Source organism: Stegostoma tigrinum, chromosome 17, assembly GCF_030684315.1.
Source record: "Stegostoma tigrinum isolate sSteTig4 chromosome 17, sSteTig4.hap1, whole genome shotgun sequence".
In the NCBI taxonomy this organism is placed as follows: Eukaryota; Metazoa; Chordata; class Chondrichthyes; order Orectolobiformes; family Stegostomatidae; genus Stegostoma; species Stegostoma tigrinum.
In genome coordinates this window covers 21,466,121-21,491,953 of record NC_081370.1, presented here as the reverse complement: position 1 = coordinate 21,491,953, position 25,833 = coordinate 21,466,121, and the positions used below count along the sequence as shown (strand labels likewise).

Sequence of the window (25,833 nt, the reverse complement as noted above, 5' to 3'; positions counted from 1 at the left end):
CCCTTCCAGAGATATACAACGCTGGATTAAAAACTTACTGCAACTTCCGTTCTGTGTATATTCGTGTTTTCACATACCAGTGTGCAGACTAGTGAGCTCTAATGATCATAGGTAAAGGATTGGAAAATAAGATTCTCTCGCTCATTTTGGGTGCTGCCAGCCATCAAAGGGAAGCTAGCAATCTGAAAGAAAGACAAATTCCTGGAGAAACTCAGCAGATCTGGCAGCATCTGCAGAGAGAAAGCAGAGTTAATATTTTAGATTCAGAGCTGGAGCACAGCCACTGATTAAGGATAATCAGTATGATGTTGTGTGCAAGAAATCACGTTTCACAAACTTGATTGAGTTTTTTGAGGACACAACAAAAGGTAGATGAGCGCAGCGTGGGCGATGTTGTCCACATGGACTTCAGTAAAGCCTTTGATGAGGTTCTGCATGGTAGATTGGTTAGTAAAGTTAGAACACATGGGATTCACGCACAGCTTGCCAATAGGATACAAAATTGACTTGATGGTAGAAGATGGTGGTGGTGTTGAAGAGACATTTCGACAGAGGCACAAACAAATAGGGAATAGAGGGATGTGGACCATGGACAGGCAGATGGGATTAGCTTAGAATTACATTATGGTTGACACAGACACGATGGCGAAAGTACCTGTGTTGTTCTATTCTATGTTCTATGACCTGGACACCACTGCCTGCTACTGTATTCCCAAACCAGGAGACTCGAGGCAAACCTGGCCCCTGTGATGGGCCAGTAAATTTAGTGGAAGGCTCTATGGTCACACCTGTTAGAAGTTTAAGATGATTCCACATATTCAAAGCTTCAGGATCTGATAAGGCTGATCGGCAGTGTTAAGAGATTCCTAAAAGCATGTTAATGTTTTTCTAAGGAGTGTCAACATAAAAATGGCTGAAAATCTTGAACTTTGAAAGTTTGAGAGTTGCCTTTGATGTTTAGCTCCAACAATAAGCTGGTGTTAATGGAACTCCTGCTCGGGTTGGGGTTGAAGACTATGTTGAGGCGTCATGCAGGAGGGACTCACATACTAAAAAGGAAAGGTTAACACTTTTGATTGACAGAGGAGGAGTCAAAATAGTGGGCGTCCATTTGCCGCTTCATTCCTCTGCTCGTGTTGATACACGCTGCTAGTATTTGACTCTATCCTGAATAAGGCTGGCAAATCTATCAGGAATGAAAAGTGCTCTCCCAAACTCTGGAAAGGAAATCTCAGCCTGAGCCTCTGAGGCAGACAGCTGAACAGTTAAGGCAGATCACAAAGATGCTGAACTCCAGTTGTGAGTAAAAATTATTCCCTAGGCAGCTCATTCTCTTCTCAGACTTGAATTATTCCACCTGTTGGTTGAGTCAAGTCAGCAGCTGTCACAGAAGCCTTAATAACGGATTGATCCCACTTCCCAATGTACGAGGATATGTAGCTGTGCAGTGTCAGCAATAGCAATGCACATTCATGATACAGCAGTAAATGACAGGAAATTAATTAACACGCGAAACTACACAGCCCATGTTTGTCTCTGAATTTCCAAATGCAGCAGACTGGGGATGTCAAAGTTTAAAGACAAGGACAAGCTGTGTAGATGATGCCAGATGAACCTGTGCTTATTTGTTAGGCACCAGCATCAATCCAGCAGCTTCAGAAATGAATTTCTCAGTCACTTCACAATCAAATCATCTGCTGTGCAACAAGCATTTATTCTCCATGCAGTACACATTCTTAAATGCACAATACAATCATTCCCTTAGTTTTGCAATTGGCTTATTACAGAAAATCAGGTCTGATTTTCTCACCTGGACCTGGTCCATCCCTCGCCCAGTGACTCCCATAACTTCATCTCCTTTGAATTGAGGTGGCCTCTTAGAAATTCTGTTGCCTCTTTGGAAAGCAGAGGGCTTATGATGGTCCTGGGCACGTCTGGGCCTCCAATGGTCTGAACAACCTACCCAACACAAGACCACATAGGAATCAAAATCAACAAAAGAAAACAAGGATAAACTCATTGCAAATATATTGCTATCAAATAGTCTGATTCATAACAAGGTCAGGCTGATTGGACTGGAGAAGTGTGAACATGGAATTTGCAATATAGCTTGTAGAACCTTTCCTGGTCTAAAAACAATGCTTATCCAGGCACTTAAGTGTTTATCCTACACACCTCACTTCAAGCTCCAGAACTCCTGAGGTCACGAAATTTGATCTACAGTGTTAAAATAAAAGTAACATTAAAATGGAGCCACATGACCTCTTTAAAATATGCTGGTCATCAACTCAACACCTGAGAACATAATATTTGCCCATCCTTGACCAGCCTCTGTTAAAACTGCACGTGGTCAGGTAAATCTTTAGCTGCCCTTTTGCTCAGGGAAACAGTGGTGGAGGAGAGTGGGGTGGGGCAGTGAAACATTCTTCTGATTTTTAACATTTTATCAATTCTCTACTGAATCTAATTTCATTAACTTACCTAAGACAACATCTTTACCCACTTGTTCCTTTCTTCATTTCAGAGGTGAATTTTCACCGGATGTTCACATGCTCTTAACACAAATGTTTCAGCTAATCTAAAGGTCAGGCTTGCAAATGTGACAATAGTATAGGCACTATATTGATATCTAGAACAAGTGTTATGGGCCAGACCAAATCCCCTCGAAATATTTTAAGACAATAGCCTAGACCCTAAGTTTTTCTTATTTTAAAGGTTACATGTAAAGTGCCACATTGAGTAGTTTGGCCAATCATCTGCAATGTTAAGCAAAACACAATTTATTTAAAATCTATATTTTAAAAAAAACAAAAGAAAGAGGGATTTAGAATAACTTAAATCTATTGGAAAAATTAACAGAATAACAGATACAGTACCTATTACTTATTAACTGTTCAAATATGGTAACATCCCATTTATGCACCACTTGGAAAAAAATTAATTTCAGAAAAATAGATTTGACTCACAGGTAACCCAGCAGGAGAGACAAACCCGAGCATCTAAGTATCTAACTGAGAGAGGGAGAAGATAGCTTCTACTTCTACCAAACTCCAACACCTTCTGCTCTGTTGAGACTTCAACAACAATCATTAAAGCTAACCCAAAAAATCAGAAATCCTGGTCTGAGAGCTGGCTACACCCATCCAGGCTGCTTCTATTGTTCCATTTTAAAGGGGGGCAGGGAGAAAAGGCCACACAAGCTGTTTTCTTTACTCACTTTACGAGTAGACAGCCTGGTGCCTTTGACTTAAGAACTCTTGGGGAAAAAAAAGGACAAAATACACCTCTTAAAGCCACAGCATCGTCACATAAGGATGTTGTTGCTGATGACTGTCAGATAATTAATTATCTCCCCAAATGGTTTACATTCTACTGTTCTCCCAACAATAAATCCACAAGCTGTCTCTGTTTCACTAAAGTGTGATACTTTACCAATTCAAGTGGTCCAAACAGGAAGTGAAGCAGCTCCACTGCAGTTGGATTTTGAATGAGCCTCCTCAATTTAGCCTAGAAGCAACAACCATATAGATTATTGAGAACTAGTCAATCCAAAGAATTATTAACCATAGGCAAGCAATTTTCTAGTCAAGACATGCCATTGATTAAAATATTATTAAGGCATGTAAATAAAGTATTGTTTGTTGATACTGGTTGTTTTTTGTCCTGATAGCAGGTTAATTTTTGAGGGGGGGGTTGGGAGGTGTACTCATATGTTTCCAATTTTGTTTCCTAAAATTGATATACAGACGGTGACACAAATAAATGAATAGGCAGATTAGCTAAGAGCCTAAATTCAGATTTCAAGAGAGGAACAGGAATAGACCAGTCAGTGATAACGAGGTGTAGATCTGGATGAACACAGCAGGCCAAGCAGCAGAGCAGGAAAGCTGATGTTTCAGGCCTGGGCCCTTCTTCAGAAAGGGTCTAGGCCTGAAACGTCAGCTTTCCTGCTCCTCTGATGCTGCTTGGCCTGCTGTGCTCATCCAGCTCTATACCTTGTTATCTCGGATTCTCCAGCATCTGCAGTTCCTTTTAGCTCTACATCTTGTTATCTCAGGTTCTCCAGCATCTGAAGTTCCTATTATCCCTGTAGAACAGTCATACCTAGCACATCTTCTGGCATTCAATGAGATCATGAAACCTAACTTCCTGCACTTGTACCATATCCCTTTGCATCTTTGGATGACAGAAATCCTTTAATTTCAAATCTTCAATTAAAATGTACCTACAAGTTGTTGTTTATAGAAAAGACGTGCAACCTTTTAGTATTCTTTGTGCCTGGAGTCACTGACAGACAGGTAATTTTTAAGGTGAGTGTTGTCACTAGATCTAACAGGTCAGAATACACAAAAACTCAAAAATCAACCTGTCCTACTGATGTGATGGAATAAGGGCTCAATTAAGTCCGATCATAACACTTCCGGATTTGATGCTTCCTGAGGAATTTGTATCGGCCCTCACCTCAATAAACGTTTGCTCAGTTTGTCAGAATGAGAGACTGAATAAATGGTAAAGCGCAAATATATGGATATGTCATGCCTCAGCATCACACTATAGTGTAAGCAGACAAGAGCTTAAAACAATTTTAATAATAACACAATTCAGAACTCTATTTGCTTTGTGGATAACTGCTTTGTGAGGAATAGGCAACTATACTTGAATAGCCATGCTCAACTAAGTTACTGGTATTTAGATTTACGGCCTGTCTTGCAAGTGTAAAAGCACAGTTGCAAATCAGATGCCCCAGAGAGAAACTGCTCACCATTAATTTCCAATTAAAGTCAAAATCAGACTGTTTTCTAAACTGATGACTAATATGCAACGGCAGTTCAACACTGGGTCTCACTAACTGCTAATCCATTAACAGTCAGGTTACTTTCTCAGAAAAGCTCACCGTTGAGAAAGTTGGTCAGTCTAATGTACAGGTCATACCTTCACAATTTAAAAAAAGGTCTTATGTGGGGGTAATCAACCTGTTCCATGATGTGATTATACAGCTCTGGAGGAAGTGGGGCTTGAACCCAGGTCTCCCACCTCAAGGAAAATTAATTAAGCATTGTCTAATATGTTAAAAGAAAACTGACTCCCATGTCACACAGGTGAGTTCTTACCAAAAGATTCAAGGTCAGCTTGATCTTTTGCAAACAGTCAACGAATTCTGATGGTAACGGTGGCTTTGCTCTCAGAGTAAGCATACCCTCTATGTAATAGTGAAGGAGGGGGAAAAAAAGACATGGAAAAGTTCACTGATTTTGTACTCATGGTCATCATATGTCACGTACATGCACTTGCAGTATAATGATAATTCTGGTACATATATTACAAGAATCAAAACAGGTCACTCGTTCAGAGAATGCTTTACAAAAGCATAGCTTTCTCCAAAATGACTTTGTAAATTAAAAGATACAAAGAACAGAATAATTTAGGTCAGAAGTATGGAATGAAGAAAAAAAAAAGAGCAAATTTGGATTGATGGAGTGGGATAAATGAAGAGCAAACAGGAGGAAAGAGGAGTGAGAATGGAAAAACAGAAGAAAGTAGGAGAATATAAGGAGACGCGCAAGAGAAACAGTTTCATACCTGCTGGTGCCTTTTTTTTATTCTTCTTTGATTTTTTTCTTTGATTCAGTTGATTGAATGCTTCTGCAGCCTTTTGAAGTCTGGCTACAAAGGACTCAATGTCATCTAGTGTGCAGTTTAGAATTTGCTGTTGAAAAAAACAATAGCTCTAGCTTGATGACTTTAGTGAGATTCACAAAGAGTAAATCATGGTACAGATATATATGGACTGAACATCACAGGAAGAAGATGCACTGTAACAATCCTTTCATTTGTTTCGGAGCATGCAACACCCTTTTAAATTCTTTCCCACAGCTATGAGCATTTTGTTACTTATAAAGGTCAAGCTTGTGTCTATCTACATAGGAAATTTTTGGTTGCTGCATGGCTGTGAGGGATAACTGCCCAAGAGACATTTGACACAAATGCTTAGGGTATTGAACACAGCACTATTCTAGCTACTAAACATTTATCATCTCTTACCTTTGATGGCTCTATTCTTTCCCTTACTTCATCAGTTTCCCTTTTTTGGGTATACAATTTTCTCGGCTGTTTCATTTCTAATATTGCTTCCAAAACAATCAGCTTCCATTTGTGCCAAACACTTTGTCAACAATTTTTATCTATATATAAAATCAAAGACCACCCAAGATTTTAAACTTGTTCCCATTTGCTCAACAATAACTCTTTTAATGCTACTTTGAAATGATCCTTTTATAGTTACAGAATTCAAGTGTCCCATAGTAACCTCCTCTTTCCATAAGCCAAAAATTCTTATCCCTGATCTCTCCAACTTATCTGCACCACGATGTGTATTTCTCCTCAGAATATTCTTCTTTTGTTCTTTCTGTCCTAATGATACACTGCTTACATTCTGTTCCTCTTCTTTATATATTATTTTACCTCCGTACCTCTCTTTTTTCCTCATCTTGTGTGCAATTAAGGTTCATTTCAGTACCTCCAATTTGTCACCCCCACGACTTCACAATTGTGTAGTTCATTCATTCTTCCTATATTTTTGTGATCCATTTAAGGATAATAGCTCCTTAAATTTGGTAAATTTCTATTTGGTCCATCATATCTACTGACCAGTGGCTACGTCCCATCTTCCAGCTCTTAGCCCATACTGCATATTTAAGAAATGCTTACCTAAGTGCATAGTTAAGAAATGCTTAGGTCATCTGGGGTTCTGTTCTTACCAGCCTATCGGTGAACAATAGATCCTCATTAATCTCTGTGGAATATATTTCCCACAAATTCTGCCTAGATTGCTAACACCTTAACTCAAATCAATCCCTAGCCTAGATTGCTAACACCTTAACTCAAATCAATCCCTATTGTTTATGGGCACGTTGACCAAGGAGAATAGGAACTCCCAATCAACTCCATAGAGTCAAAGAGGGGAGAATATGCAAACTCTACACAGCCAGTGAGCAGAATCAAAACTGGGTCCTGGTGCTGTGAGGCAGCGGTGCTAACCTTTGAGCCACCACCACTGGATGGTTTATCCTGCTCTTCCAGCTTTTGTTTCAGATCTCCAGTATTCCCCGTTCTCTGTTTTATTTTAGAATAATTAAAATCCTCATTGTCAATAATCTGTATTCCTGACATGATTCTAAAATTTGCCTATGAATTTGTTCATCTATTTCTTTCCCATTATTTGGTGAGGGTGATTTTCCTACATTATAAATCTCTTCATCCCAAAAGCAAAAAGGAAATTTTGTTCACCATTTTCCTGTAAGGTCATAGGCAGATAATAATTAGAGAATGTGCTTCCCTATATCAGTTGAAGGTTTCTAAAATTGCATACAAATCTACATTCTGCTCAGAAGCAGAGTTTTTATTTTCAGAAATAATACCAAATCACTCACCACATCTTTCTCAATCTTGTGGGCCAAAACTTCAGGTGACTCCTCATGGTCTTGTGAACTGATGCTTCTCCGATCTTGTGCCACTGTGGGAAGACACTTGAGGATTAATTATCACAATGATTACATTCTTCCTCCTCAAAAGGGAAATAACAAACCCCTTTTTTTCCCTCAATTGCAGTATGTGTACAATGTGGGAAACAATTGAAAAGAGCAAAACTAAATGCACACGTTAAACTTGTTGGATTCAACATGTAGTTCAAGAGCTCCTTTCCCAATGTATTCTTAATGAAGCATGTTGAATGCATCTATTACCTGGGCCACTTTGTGCCATCATAGCAGCAGCTCGACTCTTGGCGCCAGGAGGATAGACAGGTGCAATACTTTGAGGGGGTGAAGGGATTATTGTCTCCCGCTGCTTCTTCATTTTTTCTTGGTTCACCCTGATGAGAGAAACATGGTTACCAAATGGAACTGACTGCTATGAGATAAAGATTGTCCGACCTCAATAACATAATCTTGTCAGTGGCTAGTTTCATTATGAGAGAGGGTGACATCTGTAGGAAATTTAAATGTGAATTAAGTACAAATAATTTTTTTCTTTAAAACAGATAAAATATCCTGTTGGTACTGTACAATAGTGTTGCAGCATATCATATCAAGAAGATAAATACATATTTGCAGTTTTGGTCCTGCCAAGTTTCCAATCCTGAATCATGCTGTCAGGTACTGAGGAAATGTCTGCCACATCCCCACAGAGCGGGAGGGATGATTGATAAATGAGTCACTGTTCTCCATCCCTGTCCCACTTTAATCTACTACCTGACAGTCAGGGCAGTGGCAGAATGAACTGTGTCTCTCTGCTGAGGAGGGTGGGAGAGAAAAGCCTATATTAAAAAAAACAAAGGAAAATACATGCTGAAACATCATTGTACGGCCTTATAATGGGTCAGCATCACACTGTTTGTTCCTATCCATAGGAACAAACACATAATTGCAGATCAAATTTATTTTTATATTGTCTTTACAACAGTGGAAAAGAAGAAAAAGATAAAAAAACCCACAACATACAGCCACGGATATATTCTGAGAATCTATTGAGATATCAGTTACTTGCCACTGGATTTGATTGCCGTGGCTGTTTGTTTCAATATAAAGGGAATGCAGGCAATATTTTCTCTCTGAAGGAGGGCAAGTTAGGAATTATGAATCTGTTGGTGAAAAATCATAATGGCCACTAGTTTATGAAGTCTAAATCATTCAGATTTCATAGTTATCACAAAATATGACAGAGCGCAAAGAAGTTCCAAGGTTATATCATATAATTTTATCCATTTAGGAAGAAAAACACGGAAAAGTGGTCTCTGTTTGTATTCAGTTTAGTTGCTTCTCAGATTGTGAAGTTTCAATCACTTCTTGAATTAGCCTGTGCCCTGTAAATGCTTCAGCTTAACACAGGAACTAGATTGAGAGGTTTTGTCAAATAGGTTGACAGGGAAAATTAAGTGGATTTGTTACATTTCCTGAGAGATAATGGGTTGAGTGATAAAGTGCCCAAAGGGCAGTCGTAATTCAAAGTGAAATCCCACCAACATCTATTTCGAGCATTAAGTATGAACAATAAAAATTATTTTGCCAGCATCAGCCACGCTGCAGGAACAAGTCAACAACTGGGCTTGACTACTGGGCCAAAAGGCTTTGCCCACTCTTCATATTCTTGCATTAAATTCTTTTACTTCAGTGTCTGTGGTCGAATTTTCTGTCCTCCTTTGCAGTCAGAGATTGCACTCTCAACATCCGCATGAATCATCTCAGCCTGCAAAAGAAAGAAAGGGAACATGTAACTGATATGTCATAATTTAACAATAGCTTCCACCCTCAAAAATGTTCCAAGATTGACACACAACTGTGTGATATATTCATGCAGAGCAAGTCTAGTAAATTCAGAGTAAGAAGGCTGAGATCACAGAACCTGGCCTCACGTGTTAAAGAGCTATTAACTGGAGGTGAGGATTTTTTGGGAAAACTGGAAAGAAAGGTACCTACCCTAGCTCTTCGAATAGACTGACAAAAAGTTGTTTCTTTTGTTTGTGAAATTATTTTTTTTCTAAACAATGCAATGGATTTCCTTTTGCACGTCATATCATTCCCAATGAAGGGCATTGAAAGGTGCAGATATAGAAATGCAGCCTTTCATGTCCACAGAGCCTTTGGAATGGCTTCCCTTTTATGCTTGCAACTTTCAATTTGCTTCAAGGAAAAGGATAGGAGGCCCTGAAGAAAACCATTGCATTGTAGAGAAAAAATAATTTTGTCAAAAGTGATGGAATCATATACACCACCAGAACAATTGTGTAATAAAATGCCTTTGATGAGGTTAATATCTGGTTGAGAAGGTGAAAAACTTTGTTTTGTTACAGCTTATTCATGATCTTGAATATTTGGTTTGTTGAGATGCTCTCGTACAATGCCAACAGGATAAGATACACTCAGTCATAGACATATTGCAGGCCATAGTTTGATCTGTTATGTCTTTGTTACTCTTTGCCAACTAGGACAAAAATCAACCTAGAAACATTGGCAGCAATTGTGGATAAAGCAGCCAAGAGTGTGGTGGGATAGGGTTTCCATCTGTCATTCTAATACAAAGCTGAGCTCACTGAAAACTGTGGGGTCAGTTAGAGTAATCATTTGCATGCAGATTGTCTTGATTCAACCTTTAACTCACTATACTTTGTCGAGGCTCATGTGTTTACACATACTGTATAAATTTGATTCTGCATTAATTGTGTGGGATTCAGGGATTTTTATCCATCTCCTGGAAATGGAGTTCGACAAAAATGTCTCTGTATAATTAGGGCCATTGGTAACTCAACACGTAGAGTTCAGCTTTTTTTTTTGCAATACACAATTTTTCCAGGAACTTTACAACTATTTTGAGGATTTCAGTATACACTTTATTGCAATCACAAATATCATCAATACACTGTTTTTATTAAACAACTTTGCACCTAAATCACACCGTTAGGAAAATATCAGATTATGAGTGAGCTTCATGAATAATATCACCAGTGTGATTTGGCTCGTCAACATACAATTACCACTTTCATCACTGTTATCATCAGCTAATGTTATTTGCAGAAGCATAGCACCCTTTTTGGTTGGCTTTTCTCTGCAAGTTTTACTCACCCCAACTTCATCACAATTAAAGAAATGCATATCAGGTTTGTGCTGATCAGAATCTTGACACATGACCAGTAAAATTGATGAATATTTGGACTGGTTGAGTACAGTTTGGCAGTGATGCACTGTATTTAGCGGAAAGTTCTCCAACTCATCCTATAGAGAAAGGGAGGCATGGTAGGAAGGGGTAGTGAAGAAAATAGAGCACAGAACATTGAGTACAGCAAACAATAAAAAAAGGAATGAAAGCTTACCTCTTCTAATCAAACACATAGAAGCTGCTAGATATTTTGGACTGCCATTAAACTGTCCAGTATGACAATCGACCATGACGATAAATGAACTAGAAAAGCTTTGAAAAAGAGAAGTTTCCACAACAACAGATGGCCCAGGTTGTCCACAACAGGGTGCCAATACTAACATTGGTTGTCTTAAAGATGTTCCTATTAGCACTTCAGTGTCTGCATGCCAAGGCATTTGAGAATTTGTACTGAATTACATGTTACAAGGGGTGTGTGAATGCTCAAAACTGGAGCACAGATGGCCAATCTTGGAAAACAGCCCAAAATTAACCCAAAGCATCTTTTTATGCTATAAAACAAGCTTGTCTCTTTTGAAGAGACTGACATTGGTTGATGTACGAGGTAAGTAACTCTTCAGCACTTTACTCAACCATTTTTCCGCATGCAGTCCATCCAAGCATTCAAGCTAGTTCTGATGGAAAATACAATGAATCTGGGGACAAAAGACGTAGACAAAAACTTTCAATCCATCTCTGAATGTGCATTCTGGTGCTTCAGAATTCTGTGCTTATTTTATGTGGCTGACAAATGGTCTCTGGATCAGGCTAAAATGAAATGCTAGATAATTTTACCTGGCTTTGACAGTCCAGAAGTCTAATAGCTTTGTCGTTCACTTGCAACAGCATCTCCTGAGTCCACACCTTCCCTTTTGAATCCAGTTGTAGCAGTTTCTTGACGCCATCATCTATTGTCACAATGGACTCACTCTTGTCCATTGCAAATGTGGCGAGATGCTGATAAAAGAAACAAGCAATAGATCTTCATGTTCTATTGATCAACCAAACACGGTCAAATTAATTCAGAGTCAATTAAGCATTTGTCCTTCTATCACATTTTAAATACATTGGAATTTTCCATTTTCAACAGATTGCAGAAACACCTCCAACTATGACTCTTAAGGAATTCTATAATATTTTGGATTCATGTAAAACTAATGCTGCATTTCTTCATTAACAATCTTTATCTATTTTCTGCCATGTACAAATTATCAGCCAAAAATTGAGGGGATGGGATGAGATCTAATCCTTAGTGTCTGACAATGCTGCTCTGTGCTTCCACATGCAGCTCTGGGTCAAGGATCATAGCTTACACTCAGTACTGACAGGACTTCTGTTGTTAAGCTTCTAATTTGAAGCATGGAATTATAATTTCTTTTTGTGTTTTGATTAGTTATTCATTGGATGAGAGAGTTGCCAATTAGATCGTGATTTATTGCCCAGCCCTAATTGTTCAGGGGGCGTTAAAAGTCAACCACATAGATGTGACTCTTGACTCACAGCAAAGAAGGCAAATTTTCTTCCCTGAAGCGGTCATCATTGGGCTAGCTATGATTTCAGATTTTTAAAATTAAAGATTGAAATTCATCAACTGCCATGGTAGGATTTGAATGCATATCCACGAAACCTTGCTTGGGGTTTTAAAATACTGATCCAGTGGCAATACCCTCATGCCTAGAGTTGAAAATCAGTGGGCTTAAGGAAATCACATTAATCAATCCAAAATGATCCCCTCTATGTTCTAATTACTTATTAGAAGTGTTACCTCCACGTGGTACTGAGAAGTCTCGTGCATGATAATGTTGGAATTGGAATACTTCTTTCGTTGCTCTGTAACAAATAGGTAGAATTAATCAATAAAGCTGGATACAACTTTGAGACCAAAAGGTGACATGATATACTTATTGAGACAAAGAGTGTACTGAGAGTGAAGTTGACTTTAATATTAAGCTATTCTGAATAGAAAGTACTGCTTTCAGTTCACATGAAATGTGCAACTCTAACCATTGCTTCACTATAAAGAGCCCAATATTAATAGCAATTGAAAACATATCTTTCATTGTAACACTTTGATTTATCCCTCCATTTGTTATAAATTCAAGCCTGATACACATATGTTGGATTTAGTGGCATCAAATCTTCCAGGGAGTGGGTCATACATTCCTCATACTGCCCAACATTGACTAATATTGTGTCTACTTGTCCATCTGTTCTGTTACTCAGCAATCTACGGTTGGAAACCCCAGTGATCTGGACCGGGTACAGTTCTGAATTTGGGGGCAGGGACTGAGGTGAATGGGCATAAAAATAATACTGTGTCAGTGATAGTAGGAACAGTTGATGCTGGAGAATCTGAGATAACAAGGTGTAAGGCCCAAAACATCAGCTTTCCTGCTCCTCTGATGCTGCATGGCCTGTTGTGTTCATCCAGCTCTACACCTTATCTCATAAAAATAATGCTGTTGGCCACCATGTCAGTCCCCTAATGTTAGCACATTTCCAGACCATTTTCCAGAAGATAGGGCTTGAGGGGTGTGAAGTACGTAGCAACAGGGTGACTTGCTCAAAACAACAAGTGGTCAATAGCTAAGGCCGCCAACTTCCAGAAGTCAACTGGGATTTTCCAGTTGACCTCCAGGTTCCCATAAGCAAATGGAACTATATGGAGGTGCTGGGAACTCAACAATCCTGGGGGCCTGAGAGGTTCCCAAAACATATATGGATTCGGCTACAGGCCACCCTGCGAAAAGTTCATCTACCCATCTCTCCTTTGCAATAATGGCTTGTTGCTGGATCTACTTTGTGTTGTGAGTTTAAAAGTGGTGGAGAGAGGACTCACCAGTCTAGGCATGTTAGAGTTTCTTAGGTGCAGGAGAGCGTCCAAATAGACCTCTAACCTTAAGGACCCATCCCTCCATCATTAAATTCACAGCTAAATGACTGTTGCTTCGATGGCAGGGCTTCTAAACCATGTTTGATTCTAATGGCAAGATCCTGAAGCCTGCAAGAAACTTCTTCTGTTTTACATCTTGCAGATCATTCCTCATCAGACAAGGCCAGAATCAATCAACAAATTGTTCTGCATCTCAGAAATTAAGTGGCATACAGAGTGACAGTTACCATTAAATTCAATCAAGACAGGGTGTCTTTGCTAAAAGAAAAGGCAATGAGCACTTTTTGATGCCCAATGTCAACAGGCTTGAGTTAAAAATTTATTTCTAACTGTGCTCAAGTAAATTTCTTAGTCTTGATGAAGTGACAGGTAACTATTTTCTGCCCAAAAATGTGGTTGTCAGAATATCTTTCTTAATTTTTTAATCACTTGGTGCTCACTCCCAAAAGGAAGGGAGTACTCTTCATAACATTTATTAAGTAGAAACAAAATACTGGGGATGCCAGAGATTTAAAATGAAAACAAAGTACTTGAAAAACATTTGGCAGTATCTGTGAAGAGAGAAAACATTAATATTGAGTCCAAAATGACTTTTCTTCAATAACATTTGAGATCAGGAGCTTCTATTGAGGAGAGGTGGATCTACAGTAAAATATTTCATGCTTTTTCCCAAAGCTATTGTTGTTAAATCTTTTATTTCTTCTTTAAATTCTTTCAACATTCTTGGGTATTGTGACCTAATCTCATCCATTCAAGCTCTACCAATTCTTTCAACATTATTTCCACAGTTACATGAGGATTTATCTAACTTACATTCTTCCATTCCTTTATGTTTCAATTTCATTCCAATTAATTGCCATCTTTGTTTCTGACATTTGTAACTATCATACTGGAAATTTCTATAACGTACACCTGGTGAATTCCAAAACATCTTTAGTGCATAAATCAATGAGGCTCACTGACTCAGATGTGTGAGAATTCCAACATCAGTATATCGAGACATATCAACAGTTCAACAAAGCTTTGCCCAATTCTCAAGTGAAAAATTTCTTCTTGATAGATATTCTCAGGAAATAACATGGTAGCAAATATCTGACGATTAGCCTCATATCTTTGTAGTTTTAGTTTCTCTATGATAAGCTCAATTATTGCTCCTAACATTCATTCATCTTGCCCTCCTTTTTGAATCAACACTCTCATTGCAAATGTGTAAACTCGCAGGATGATAATTAGTATTAATTATCTCACTGAATAATAGGAGGATTCAGTTTTCTGGCTTTTTTTACGATTAGCTTGTCATGACACTCATTGTGTTTTCTCAAGAGGGGACAAATTTCAAACAAATTTGTTATGGTTTCACCTCCCAAATTAGCATTTAACAACATTCCTTCTGGACTAATGCATTTGAATCACACAAAATGCAAAAGAACTGAAAATGCTGGAAATCAGAAACAAATACAGGTTTCTGGAAAAGCTCAGCAGGTCTGGCAGCATCTATGGAGAGAAATCAAAGTTAACGTTTCGGGTTCAGTGACCAGTGTCCTGAGGAAGGTATGATTTCACCAAAGCCTGCACAACTGTTGCAAGACTACTGTATTCTTGTATTCTTCTATTCCAATCCTCTTGCAAAAAGGCCAAAAAACCATTTTGCTTTCTACTGCTTGCTGCACCTGCATGTTAACTATCTGCCCTCCTTGTATAAGCATATCAGTCACTTTGGATATCAACATTTACAAATCTGGCCTTTTAAAAATGGAAATAAATAAACATAAGTTATCTTTTGTATTATTGAAATGTATTTGCTCTGAACCTCTCTGTGAAGCCTCATTTTAATTTTACTCTCCTACTCAAAAGGAATTCTATTTTTTTCTGGGCCCTATTGCTTTTTGTGGGACTATGTTTAATCTGTACTTCACTGTCTGTGTTCCCTTTGTTCCTATTATTTGTCCACTGCATTATTTGCCCATTTTCTGATTGTTTTTCTGATCTAATTGCCTTTATACTATTGAAATGAATCTTTCCCCTTCTTTAGGTACATTTATCATTGTTGTTTTTCTTTTTAACATTAACTGCCAATTCTGTAATGAGATCATATTATGGCAAATCACTTGCCCAGAATGTGTTCACCAGGTGGTAGATTCAGTTTGCCTCTTAGGAAAAGAATATTGGATATGAAAAAAGTATGGAAATCAGTTGGCAGAACTCTAGAGTAATTCTCCTCTATAAGCTGCCAAGTGAGTGCATCTATCCATATAGCTGCAATATATATATTGTTTTAAAAAGGTTTACAGCATAAGAACTGGATATTTTTGCTACAGTGATAGATTTGTGATCCAAGAACAAATTATAGAATCGATATTTAAGTATTTATGCAACAAATATTTTGCTTTAGGAAGAGATATTGCACCATGCCGTAACAACCACTCACTCCAGGGAATTTTAGAGACTGTTTTCAGCATCTTTTAATTTTCTATTTTACATCACTTTCTTTTGAAGTGCAGGACAATGCTTTTGAAACTGAAATGGTTGTAATTTATCAGCCCTGCTAAGGTGAAGACACAAATGTTCAGTGAAGAGACTATATATAATGAAAAGCCATGGGAAGCCAAATGAACAAAAAAACACTTTGGGCTTCGCAGAAAAAGGTGGGAGGGCCAAAAATCTGAAAGTGCTTAATGAAATTGATGGTGGTTTGTGTGACTCCGATCTTGTCATATCTTGGACTCAAACTTTTCAATCATCAAATTAATCTGACAGATAATGATCCCATTAAAGACCACCCACTGAGCTCATGGAGTTTTTACAGCCAGACTTTGGGATGAAATACTAGAGGAAACTGGCTAGAAATCCACTTAATGAAGGATCATATTGGAGTCCCAGAGTTATACAGCATGGAAACAGACCCCACGGTTCAACTTGTGCACTGACCAGATATCCTACACTAATCTAGCCCCATTTGCCAGCATTGGCCCCATATCCCTCTGAACCCTTCCTATTCATGTTCTTAACCAGATGCCTTTAAAATGTTGTAATTGTACCCACCTCCAGCACCTCATCTGGCAGTTTGTACCATACACACACCATGCTGTGTGTGAAAAAGCTGCCCCTCAGATCCCTTTTAAATCTTTCCCCTCTCACTTCAAACCTAAGTCTTCCAGTTTTCGATTCCACCTACCCTAGGAAAAAGACATTTGCTATTTACCCTATCCGTGCTCTTCAGGACTTTATAAACCTCTATAATGTCACACCTCAGCTTCTGACACTATGGAAAACAGCACAAACCTATTCAAACTTTCCCTGTTATAGCTCAAACCCTCCAACCCTGGCAACATCCTTGTAAATCTTTGCTGAACCCTTTCAAGTTTAACAACTTCTTTCCTCAGGCAGGGAGATCAAAATTAAACACAGTATTGAAGAGGCAATGGCCTAGTGGTATTATTGCGACACTGTCAATGCAGAGACCCAGATAATGTTCTGGGGGCCTGGTTTTGAATCCTACCGCAGCAGATGGTGGAATTTGAATTCAATAAATATCTGGAATTCAGAGTCTAAGGATGACCATGAATCCATTGTTGCTTGTTGGGAAAAATCCATCTGGTTCACTAATGTCCTTTAGGGAAGGAAACTGCCATCCTTACCTGGTCTAGCCTACATGTGACTCCAGACCCACAGAAATGTTGCTGACTCTGAACTACCTTCTGGGCAATTAGGGATGCCTAGCCAGCAATGCTCTTGCCCCGTGAATGAATAAGGAAAAGTATTCTAAAAGTGGCCTAACCAATGTTCTGTATAGTCGAAACATGATGTCCCAACTCCCAATGCACTGACCAATCAAGGCAAACGTACCAGACACATTCCTCCACCCTGCTTCCTGCGACTCCACTTTCAAGGAGTCCAAGGCACATACTCCTGTTATAGCAATAGCTGCTATATTCCTGTAAGTGAAATATTTCAAGATCCCAAATCCATGCTAACAACTATTGAAAGATGTGAGAGATGTTGTAAAGTGATAGGCAAGAGGCTGACTGAGTCAGAAGTCTCAAAAATCTCCAACTCAAACTCAGAGTTGGAGGGGCTATTTGGAGGAGTCCTGATACTGCACAATTGCCACACGGTCAGTGCACTGAGATGTTGGAGGGGTGCCAATGCACATGTTTAAGGATACATCTAGCCTCTGGCTGTCTGGTAATTCAAATACCTAGGCTTCAGTACTTAAGGGAGCCAAGCTGCAAGAAAGGGAAACCAGGAAGACAAGTAACATTCCACTCTTGTAGCCACCTAACAGTCCTTTGGGCTGCTGTTCTCCAATGGTGTCTGTGGGTGGTTCCATGGTGTGGCCTTGCCATCTCAGTCAAGTCACCGAACTCAGACATTTTGACTTACACATGGAGTACAGCTGCACATTTAAGTGATGAAAACACATCACATTAAACATGGACTTAGTTTTAATAATCTACATAATTATTTTTGAACTTGGATTGATATGAAAAGGAGAGTCAGGACATTTGGGGATGATAGAGGAATCAAAACTTGGTTTTAAAACATGACAATTTAAAGAAGTGAGTGCCATTATCCCTGTTATATAAACTACACAAGGCTATTGTCAATTATTAGCTTTTGCCCAGCCCACATCATGCCTGGGCTCCACAGCTGTGTTTACTATCAACAGTCGTATCTGAAATCTGACCCAAAATATGCAAAGAGAAAGGTCAGGCTCTCATTGCTTTCTAGCAGGGAATTAGAAAACCAACTGCATTGCAAGAGGCACCTAAATACAATAAGCAATTAATTGATGCAGGGGGTTAAAATCAAATGCAGGAAGTGAAGTGGTGACTGGAGACTTCTGTAAGTGCTCTCCTGCTTGCAAACTGGAACCTTGGCAAAGACGGTGAAAAGCCTAGGAAATCTCAGAAAAACTCTGGGCTGGTTGTGCAGTAAACAGAATAATGGGACAGAGGTCGCAAGCCAGAGTTATAGCCATAAAATGTGGAGCTGGAGAAACACAACAGGTCAGACAGCATCAGAGGAGCAGGAAAAGCGACGTTTCAGGTTTATACCCTTGATCAAGGCTGGGTAGGGGAAGGGATCTTGGAAAAAAAATGGGGTGGGGGGAGCAGGGCTGGGTTAAAGTAGTTGCAATGGTGATAGGTGGAAGCAGGTAGGAGGTAGTGGAGATCAGTTAGTGGGAAGCTTGGGTTGGATAGATGAGAAAGAAGATGGACTGGTTGTGTCAGGGGAAGGAGGCAGGAATGAGAGGGAGGGTCAAACAAGGGATGAGGCTGGTGCTGGGGGGGTTGGTGTTGGGGTGGTGGTGGGGAGATTTTAAAACTGGTGAATTCTATGTTGAGACATCAAGCTGTAGGCTCCGGAGGCAGAATGTGAGGTGTTGCTCCTCCAGTTTGCGTGTGGCATCATTGTGATGCTTCAGAAGGCCCAGATTGGACATGTTGCCCAGGGTGTGGGAGGGAGAGTCAAGATAGTTGGCAACCGGAAGGTGTTGTTGACTATAGCGTACAGAGTGCAGATGGTCCATGAACTGGTCACCGAGTCTGCACTTAGTCTCACCGATGTAAAGGACGCCACATCGGGAGTAACGGATACAAATCAACCAGGTTGGAGGATATGCAGACAAATCCCTGATGCATTTGGAAACATTGTTTGGGGCCTTGGACAGAGATGAGAGGGAAGGTGTAAGGGTACGTGTAGCACCTCCTGTGGTGGCAGGGAAAAGTGCCAGGTATGGTTTGGTTGGTGGGGAGCATAGAGTAAACGAGGGAGTTGCAGAATAAGTGGCCCCGACAAAAGGTAGATAGGGGTGAGTCGGGGAATATCTCCTTGGTGATGGGGTCAGATTGCAGGTGATAGAAGTGGCAGAGTATGATGTACCGTATGCAGAGGTTGGTGGAGTGGTATGCAAAGACCAGGGGCCACTCCTTATTTTTGTTGAGCGGAGCAGGTTTGAGGGCAGAAGTGCAGGAAATGAAGGAGATACAGTTGAGGGCATTATGAATCAACGGGGAAGGGGAAGGGAGGGGAGATGCGGCCCTGGAAGTCGGACAATATCTGTCCGGGAGTGAAACACTCCATCTTAGGGGTGGATGCAGTGGAAGCAGAGGAATTGGAAGTAAGGGATTGCATTCTTGCAAGAGGATGGATTGGAGAAGGTGTAGTCAAGGTAGCTGTGGGAATAGGTAGGTTTGAAAGCGATTTCGGTGCTCATATAGTTACCGGAGATGGAGATGGAGACGTCCAGGAAGAGAATGGAGGTGTTGGAGATGGTCCAGGTGAATTTGAGGTTGGGTGAAGAATATTAGTGAAGTCGATGAACTGTTCAAGCTCCTAGTGGGAGCGCGAGGCAGCTCTGATACAGTCATCGATGTAACAGGGGAACAGGTGACAGATGGTGCCACTGCAACAGCAGGAAAGAGACTGTTGCACATATCCTACAAAGAGGCAGGCATAGCTCAGACCTATTTGGATGCCCATAGCCACTCCTTCTGTTTGTAGGAAGTGGGACTGGATACAGGAAAAGTTGAAGGAGCAAAGGAGCCGTTAGGCCAATGAGGAGCTGGAGGAGGGGGACTGATTGGGTCTATGGGAGAGGAAGAAGTGGAGGACCTTTAGGCCATCTGTGTGGGGAATGCAAATGTGCAGGGATGGGATGTCCATAGCGAAGATAAGGTGTTCGGGGCCAGAGAATTGGAAGTCTTGAAGGAGGCAGAGGGCATAGGTGGTATCCTGGACATAAGTGGGGAGTTCTTGGACTAGGGGAGAGAAGACAAAGTCAAGGTACTCAGAGATAAGTTCAGAGGAGCAGGAGCAGGCAGACACAATGGGTTGGCTGGGACTGTCAGGTTTGTGGATTTGGGGAAGGAGATAGAGGTGGTCAGTGCTGGGGTTGGGGAATGATGAGGTTGGAGGCTGTGGGCAGGAGGTTTCCTGAGGTGATGAGGTTCTTGGTGGTCTGGGAGATGATGGTTTGGTGATCAGGGGTGGGGTCATAACTCGAGGGGATAATAGGTGGCGGAGTCGGAGAGATGGAGATGCCCTCAGCAACATAGATGTCAGTATGCCATGCCACCATTACGTCCCTACAGCACCGTCCATTATAGTGGTGACTTTGGGGTCAGAGCAGAGTGATGCGCTTTCCACTGGGGAGAGATTAGGGTGCGTGAGAGGGGTAGAGAGATTCAGCTGACTGATGTTGCGATGGCAATTGGAGGCAAAGAGATTGAGGGAGGGGAGGAGGCCGTGAGGCTGTGTACGGGAAGATGTAGTTTGTTGGAGGTGGGAAAAGGGGTCTGTAGAGGGTGGGTTAGACTCTCGGTTAAAGAAATAGGCATGGAGGCAGAAAAAAAAACGAGAGTGTGTGACATCTAGGTGTGTACGGGATTTGATGATGTCTGGGTGCAGGGGAATGAAGGTGAGTCCTCTACTGAGGACCGACTGTTTGTCTTTAGTGAGGGGGCAATCTGGGGAAAATGATGAATACCCAACAGGGCCTGGAGTTGGGGCTAGGTGTAGAGCTGGAGCTGGGAGTGGGGGGTGGGTGAGTGTATGAGCATGGTCATGCAGGCGCAAGCAGAAGGAGTGATGCGGGCAATGGCATTAGCGGAAATGATGTCATCGGTGTCGGTGACAGGAGCAGCTGAGGTGACCGTGTGGTTAAAGGCACTGGACAAACTAAGAAAGAGGTCGTGAATAGGGTTGGGGTCTAGGGTAGTGGAGGAGGTCTGTGTTTGGAGGTAAGCACGAGCAAATTTGGTGTACTTATGATTCTTGATGTCTGATAGGGTAGATAAAAAGCATTGGTTAAGGTTACGTATCTTGTGTAGATTGAAAAACAGTGGAGGCTAGCTGGGGTAGGGTCGACGGTATTGAGAGAAGATACCAGTGCGTGGCTGTGAGCCTGGAGCTGAGGATCTGCAGAGAAAACAGTTTCTGGAGGCACTGTAGATAACAGTTGTCGCACTTTGGTCCAAATTGGGACTGTCTGAACGTGGTTTGGGGCCTATGAGGGATTACCTGGCTGCGTAGACAGGCACCGAGAAGAGACGTAGTAATGGGTTTGTTTCAGGATGTGGTTGAAGAGCTTCGGGCGGAGGAAATCACCAGCGGGTTGCAGTGGGATAGAGATGCACTGAGATCTTTGCGGATGGTGGAGGACAACTTTTTCAAGGTGGGCATCCTTGGAAAAGGCTTCGCCGAAGGGGTTTCAGCAACTATGAGATAGCAAGGACTGCAGATGCTGGAGTCAGAGTCAACACAGAGTGGGGCTGGAGGAACACAGTAGGTTAGGTAACATCAGAGGAGCAGGAAAGTCAATGTTTCGGTTTTACACCCTTCATCAGGACTAGGGAGGGGGAAGGGAGCTCAGAACTAAATGGGGCTGGGGGTAGGTCGATCATGATAGGATGGAGTCAAGAGTACAAATCCTAATCATATGATTGGACAACAGGGCAAAATGGTATTTCTAAAACTAAATTATAAGTTCAGTTGCACTTGGCTTTACAATATAAGAAAGAACTTGAATATGTGGTTTCCTCAATAGTCATGCAAAACCAACAAAAGATGCTCCTTGATAATGAAATGTGAGGCTGGATGAACACAGCAGGCCCAGCAGCATCTCAGATGTTGCTGGGCCTGCTGTGTTCATCCAGCCTCACATTTCATTATCTTGGATTCTCCAGCATCTGCAGTTCCCATTATCAAAAGATGCTCCTTTATATCTTGTCAATTCCACAGCCTTCTAATATATACACTGACCATTTTTGGAGTTTCTTCAGTCACTGATGGCCACTTTAATGTACCCACTGCATTACATGCTTCTTACTGATTAAACAATAAATGAAAAGGATAAACATTTTTCATTTGTTTGCACCTCCTCAGTATTCACATTGCTAAATGTCAAATTGAAAGGTTGCCTTTAAGCTTGGTGAACCAACTTCTTAGATGCAATGGAAAGTCCCACATCCACATTGAGCACACGCTCCACTATGATGTGTGGCGTATCACCCAACTCAATGTGTTAGGTACAGAACAGAGCTAGATTAATGGCCGGGTTGGGGGCGGTGGTTCAGCACATCTGTGCAAAAGACAAGGTTAAGCATTTACAAACACCTTCAACTAGAATGCTGAGTGAGTATCCACCTTGGCCTTCTCTGGAGCTCTCCAGCATCACAAATGTCAATTCTCAAGCAACTCAATTCAGTCTATGCGATATCAAAAATGGCTGAAGGCACTGGCTACAAGAAACACTGAGTCCAATAAGATTCTGGCAAAAGGATGATGAGAATTGTTTCAGAATTAGCTATACCCCTTGCCAAGTGATTCCAATACATCTACAACATTGGAATTTAGCCAATAATGTGTAAAATTGCCTGGGTGTGTTCTGTCCACACAGAAAAAACGTCGGATACAAAAGATCTAAATCTGTGATATTACCTCAGATCACCCTTCGCACTGGGGGGAGGGGGCGCTTACTGATGAAAACATGGGAGTGGGTTTTTAGGAAAGCCCCATTTTTGAAATCAGAGTCTGCCTCAGATGCCAAATCAGGAGATGCCTACAGTTGGGAAAGGTCAGCATTGGAAGAGCAGTATTATCTGACACTGATTCTTTTACAAATGTGGGCATGGGTGGGGTCTCTGAAGGGAACCATTTCCAAGGCATCTGCAAAGGAAGGCAAGTGAGCATCACCGTCTGTCTAAATGTTGGATTGAAAGATCATAAAATCTTTAAAGATCAATATCAAAGGGTTTTTTTAAGCTTGTGGTATATGTTGAAGGCAGTCATTTCATACCAAAAGACTGGACAATCTTGTAATCCCACCAAATCATCCTCTTCTGACTCATTTCTGAGGTCTACTTGCAGGTAGTTATATATAATTAGCAGGCAAATGCTTCTTAACTAAACATTGATATGATTCAACATGCCAGAAGTAAAATAAAGGCATCAACTACGCTATGTGCCCAATGTGGTCTGTTGCCAAAACTGATGAAAACCGATTCAATGCTGACAGCTTTTCAACAACAAGGTTACAGAGTGATGGACTATCTCTGCTACAGTAGCCCAACCGTTAGCAGAGGAATTATCACTGCTGAACTTGTTACTTATGTTTTGTAATTTCTAAACTTATGATCATATATTTGATGCTAGTGACATGTCTCTTGCCTTCATAGCTACAGGAGAACTCAAGTGTTTAAAAATCTGTGATCCAAAACATCCATATTTATAAAGTCTCAGAAAGTAGATGACATTGATTTGACTCCACTCCAACACATAAAGAACCATATCTACGGATGTGAACATTTCAACAGCTTACCTTGCTGAGTACCACAAGTCTACACAGTAACTTGGTCAGTCTGAAGATTCACACAAATGTTACAAATTGGCTGTCTATTCCAAGTGTTTGCAAATCTGCAAATAAGCTAACTGTGCTAATAGCGTTCACACTGGTTGTATTGAAAAACCACATACGGTGGAAAGCTGGTTCACAAAAACACATTTGCAGGTAACGTTTCAATGGAAATTCTACTCTCTATGTAGAAAGTTAAGCCTGAGCCAAGAATATCCAAGAAATTCATTGATAAAGTCATAACAAAGGATGCATTTTCATTTGTAGGCACCAATAACCACAAGGCAGCCTGCAAATTAGATTAATTTAGCACTAATTTAAATTGTTAGCGGCAAAGCAAGTTAATTGATACAATACTGGTTTATCATCTCACATATCCAAAGAGATAAGAAAATTGATTCAAGTTGAATTTGGCAATGATTTAAATATATTGGCCATGCTGAAAAGACATAACTTGACAGTTGCACAGTTGTGTTTACTGTACTCTCCATGTTTGTGTGAACAGGGCTGAATGGTTTTCACTACAATCTCTACACAATAGAGAATCATATAAGCTCTAATATCTCATTGTGCTGGGGGCAGGGTGGAGCTCACCCTGTTCCCTAGCCAACATTTCAGCCCCAACCAATATCTACGTAACTAAATTATCTAACATTTACTGGGTTGTTCCTTGTGATATCTCACTGGGCTCCTTGTTGGCTGCCATAATTCCTCATTACAGCAATTAGACTTCAAAGTATTTCACCCACAAAGAGATGCATTGTGGCATCTCCAGGTTGTGAAAGAGACTCCACGTATACAAGTTTTTCATGTGTTGGCTTCTATTTTAATACACTCAGATATGGGATAAGATTAACAGTGCATTGTTCCCAGATGCTCCTCCTATCAATTCTATGTTTCTCCTTGGGTTCTTATTATCCCCAAAATTCATCTCACTGCTTACATTTCCTCTCACCTCCAACTTTATCTACATTACCCAACAGATTTGTAAATTCATCTCACATCTGAAAGCTCTGCATCAATTCAAAGAAGCACCTGGCTTCTAAAATTGGACCATGATTGACTTCAGGATTGAATTGCAGGATAATGCAGGTTCCACAATGTGTGCATTTACAAAATATCTTTCCGATCCTTAGGGCACCACAAAAAGGTTTGCAACCAATTCATTCATTCTGAAGTCCAGTCACTGTTGAAATTTAACTACCCTCTGCAATGGCCTAGCGAGCTACCCTTTACAAGGGCAATTGGGAATGGATAACAAAGACTGGCCTTTCCAGCCACACCTATGTCCCATGCAAGAATAAATAACTCTGCAACTAACTCGCACGTAACAAACTGTTAGAACTGTTAATAATGATCAGATGTTGACTGATGGGTAAATATTAGCCAGGACAGCAGCAGTAACTCCCCTCCTAATTTCCAGGATAGAGGCATGTTTTTATATTTACCAGAGAGGATAGACAAGACCTTGATTTAACATCTCATTTGAAGGACAGCACTATAGACAGTTTAGCACACCATCTGTACTGAATTAGAGCACCAAGGGAGGGTTATTGGACCTGAAACATTAACTCTGATTTCTGTCCACTGATGCTGCCAGACCTGCAGTGTTTTTCCAGCAATTTCTGTTTCTTGTTCTCATTTCCGGCGATCACAGTTCTTTTGTTTTTTTTTAAAATGACAGATTATCAGCCTTGATTATTATTCACAAGACGCAGACAGGAATATTCAACTTTGACTCTATGGCAAAGATTTGATTTATTTATTGTCACGCGTACTTATTACGAACACAGCAGAAAATGTTGTTTAGTGTCACCACTCTCCAGACCTATCTTAAAACATAAGATGTAAGACAAAACACAGAATAGAGAGTCAAAAAAAAAATGAAGTTCAT

The 25,833-nt window shown here is 40.5% G+C and overlaps 1 protein-coding gene across 6 annotated transcripts in view; it reads right to left on the bottom strand.

The window, feature by feature from the left end:
* Positions 1–25,833, bottom strand: part of eps8l2 (EPS8 like 2) — a 162,475-nt gene that overhangs the window by 32,602 nt on the left and 104,040 nt on the right. For 5 of the 6 annotated variants that reach the window (XM_059652016.1, XM_048545674.2, XM_048545677.2 and 2 more), the window contains exons 4-13: positions 12,455–12,519; positions 11,485–11,646; positions 10,617–10,766; positions 9,164–9,243; positions 7,743–7,870; positions 7,431–7,513; positions 5,581–5,707; positions 5,112–5,200; positions 3,433–3,507; positions 1,811–1,959 (exon numbers count right to left, since the gene is read on the bottom strand). In XM_059652016.1, the coding sequence (XP_059507999.1) occupies positions 1,811–1,959; positions 3,433–3,507; positions 5,112–5,200; positions 5,581–5,707; positions 7,431–7,513; positions 7,743–7,870; positions 9,164–9,243; positions 10,617–10,766; positions 11,485–11,646; positions 12,455–12,519 (1,108 nt within the window). Of the gene's footprint in view, positions 1–1,810; positions 1,960–3,432; positions 3,508–5,111; positions 5,201–5,580; positions 5,708–7,430; positions 7,514–7,742; positions 7,871–9,163; positions 9,244–10,616; positions 10,767–10,864; positions 10,965–11,484; positions 11,647–12,454; positions 12,520–25,833 lie in introns of those variants that run through there. The other variant, XM_048545678.2, reaches the window with a different exon arrangement.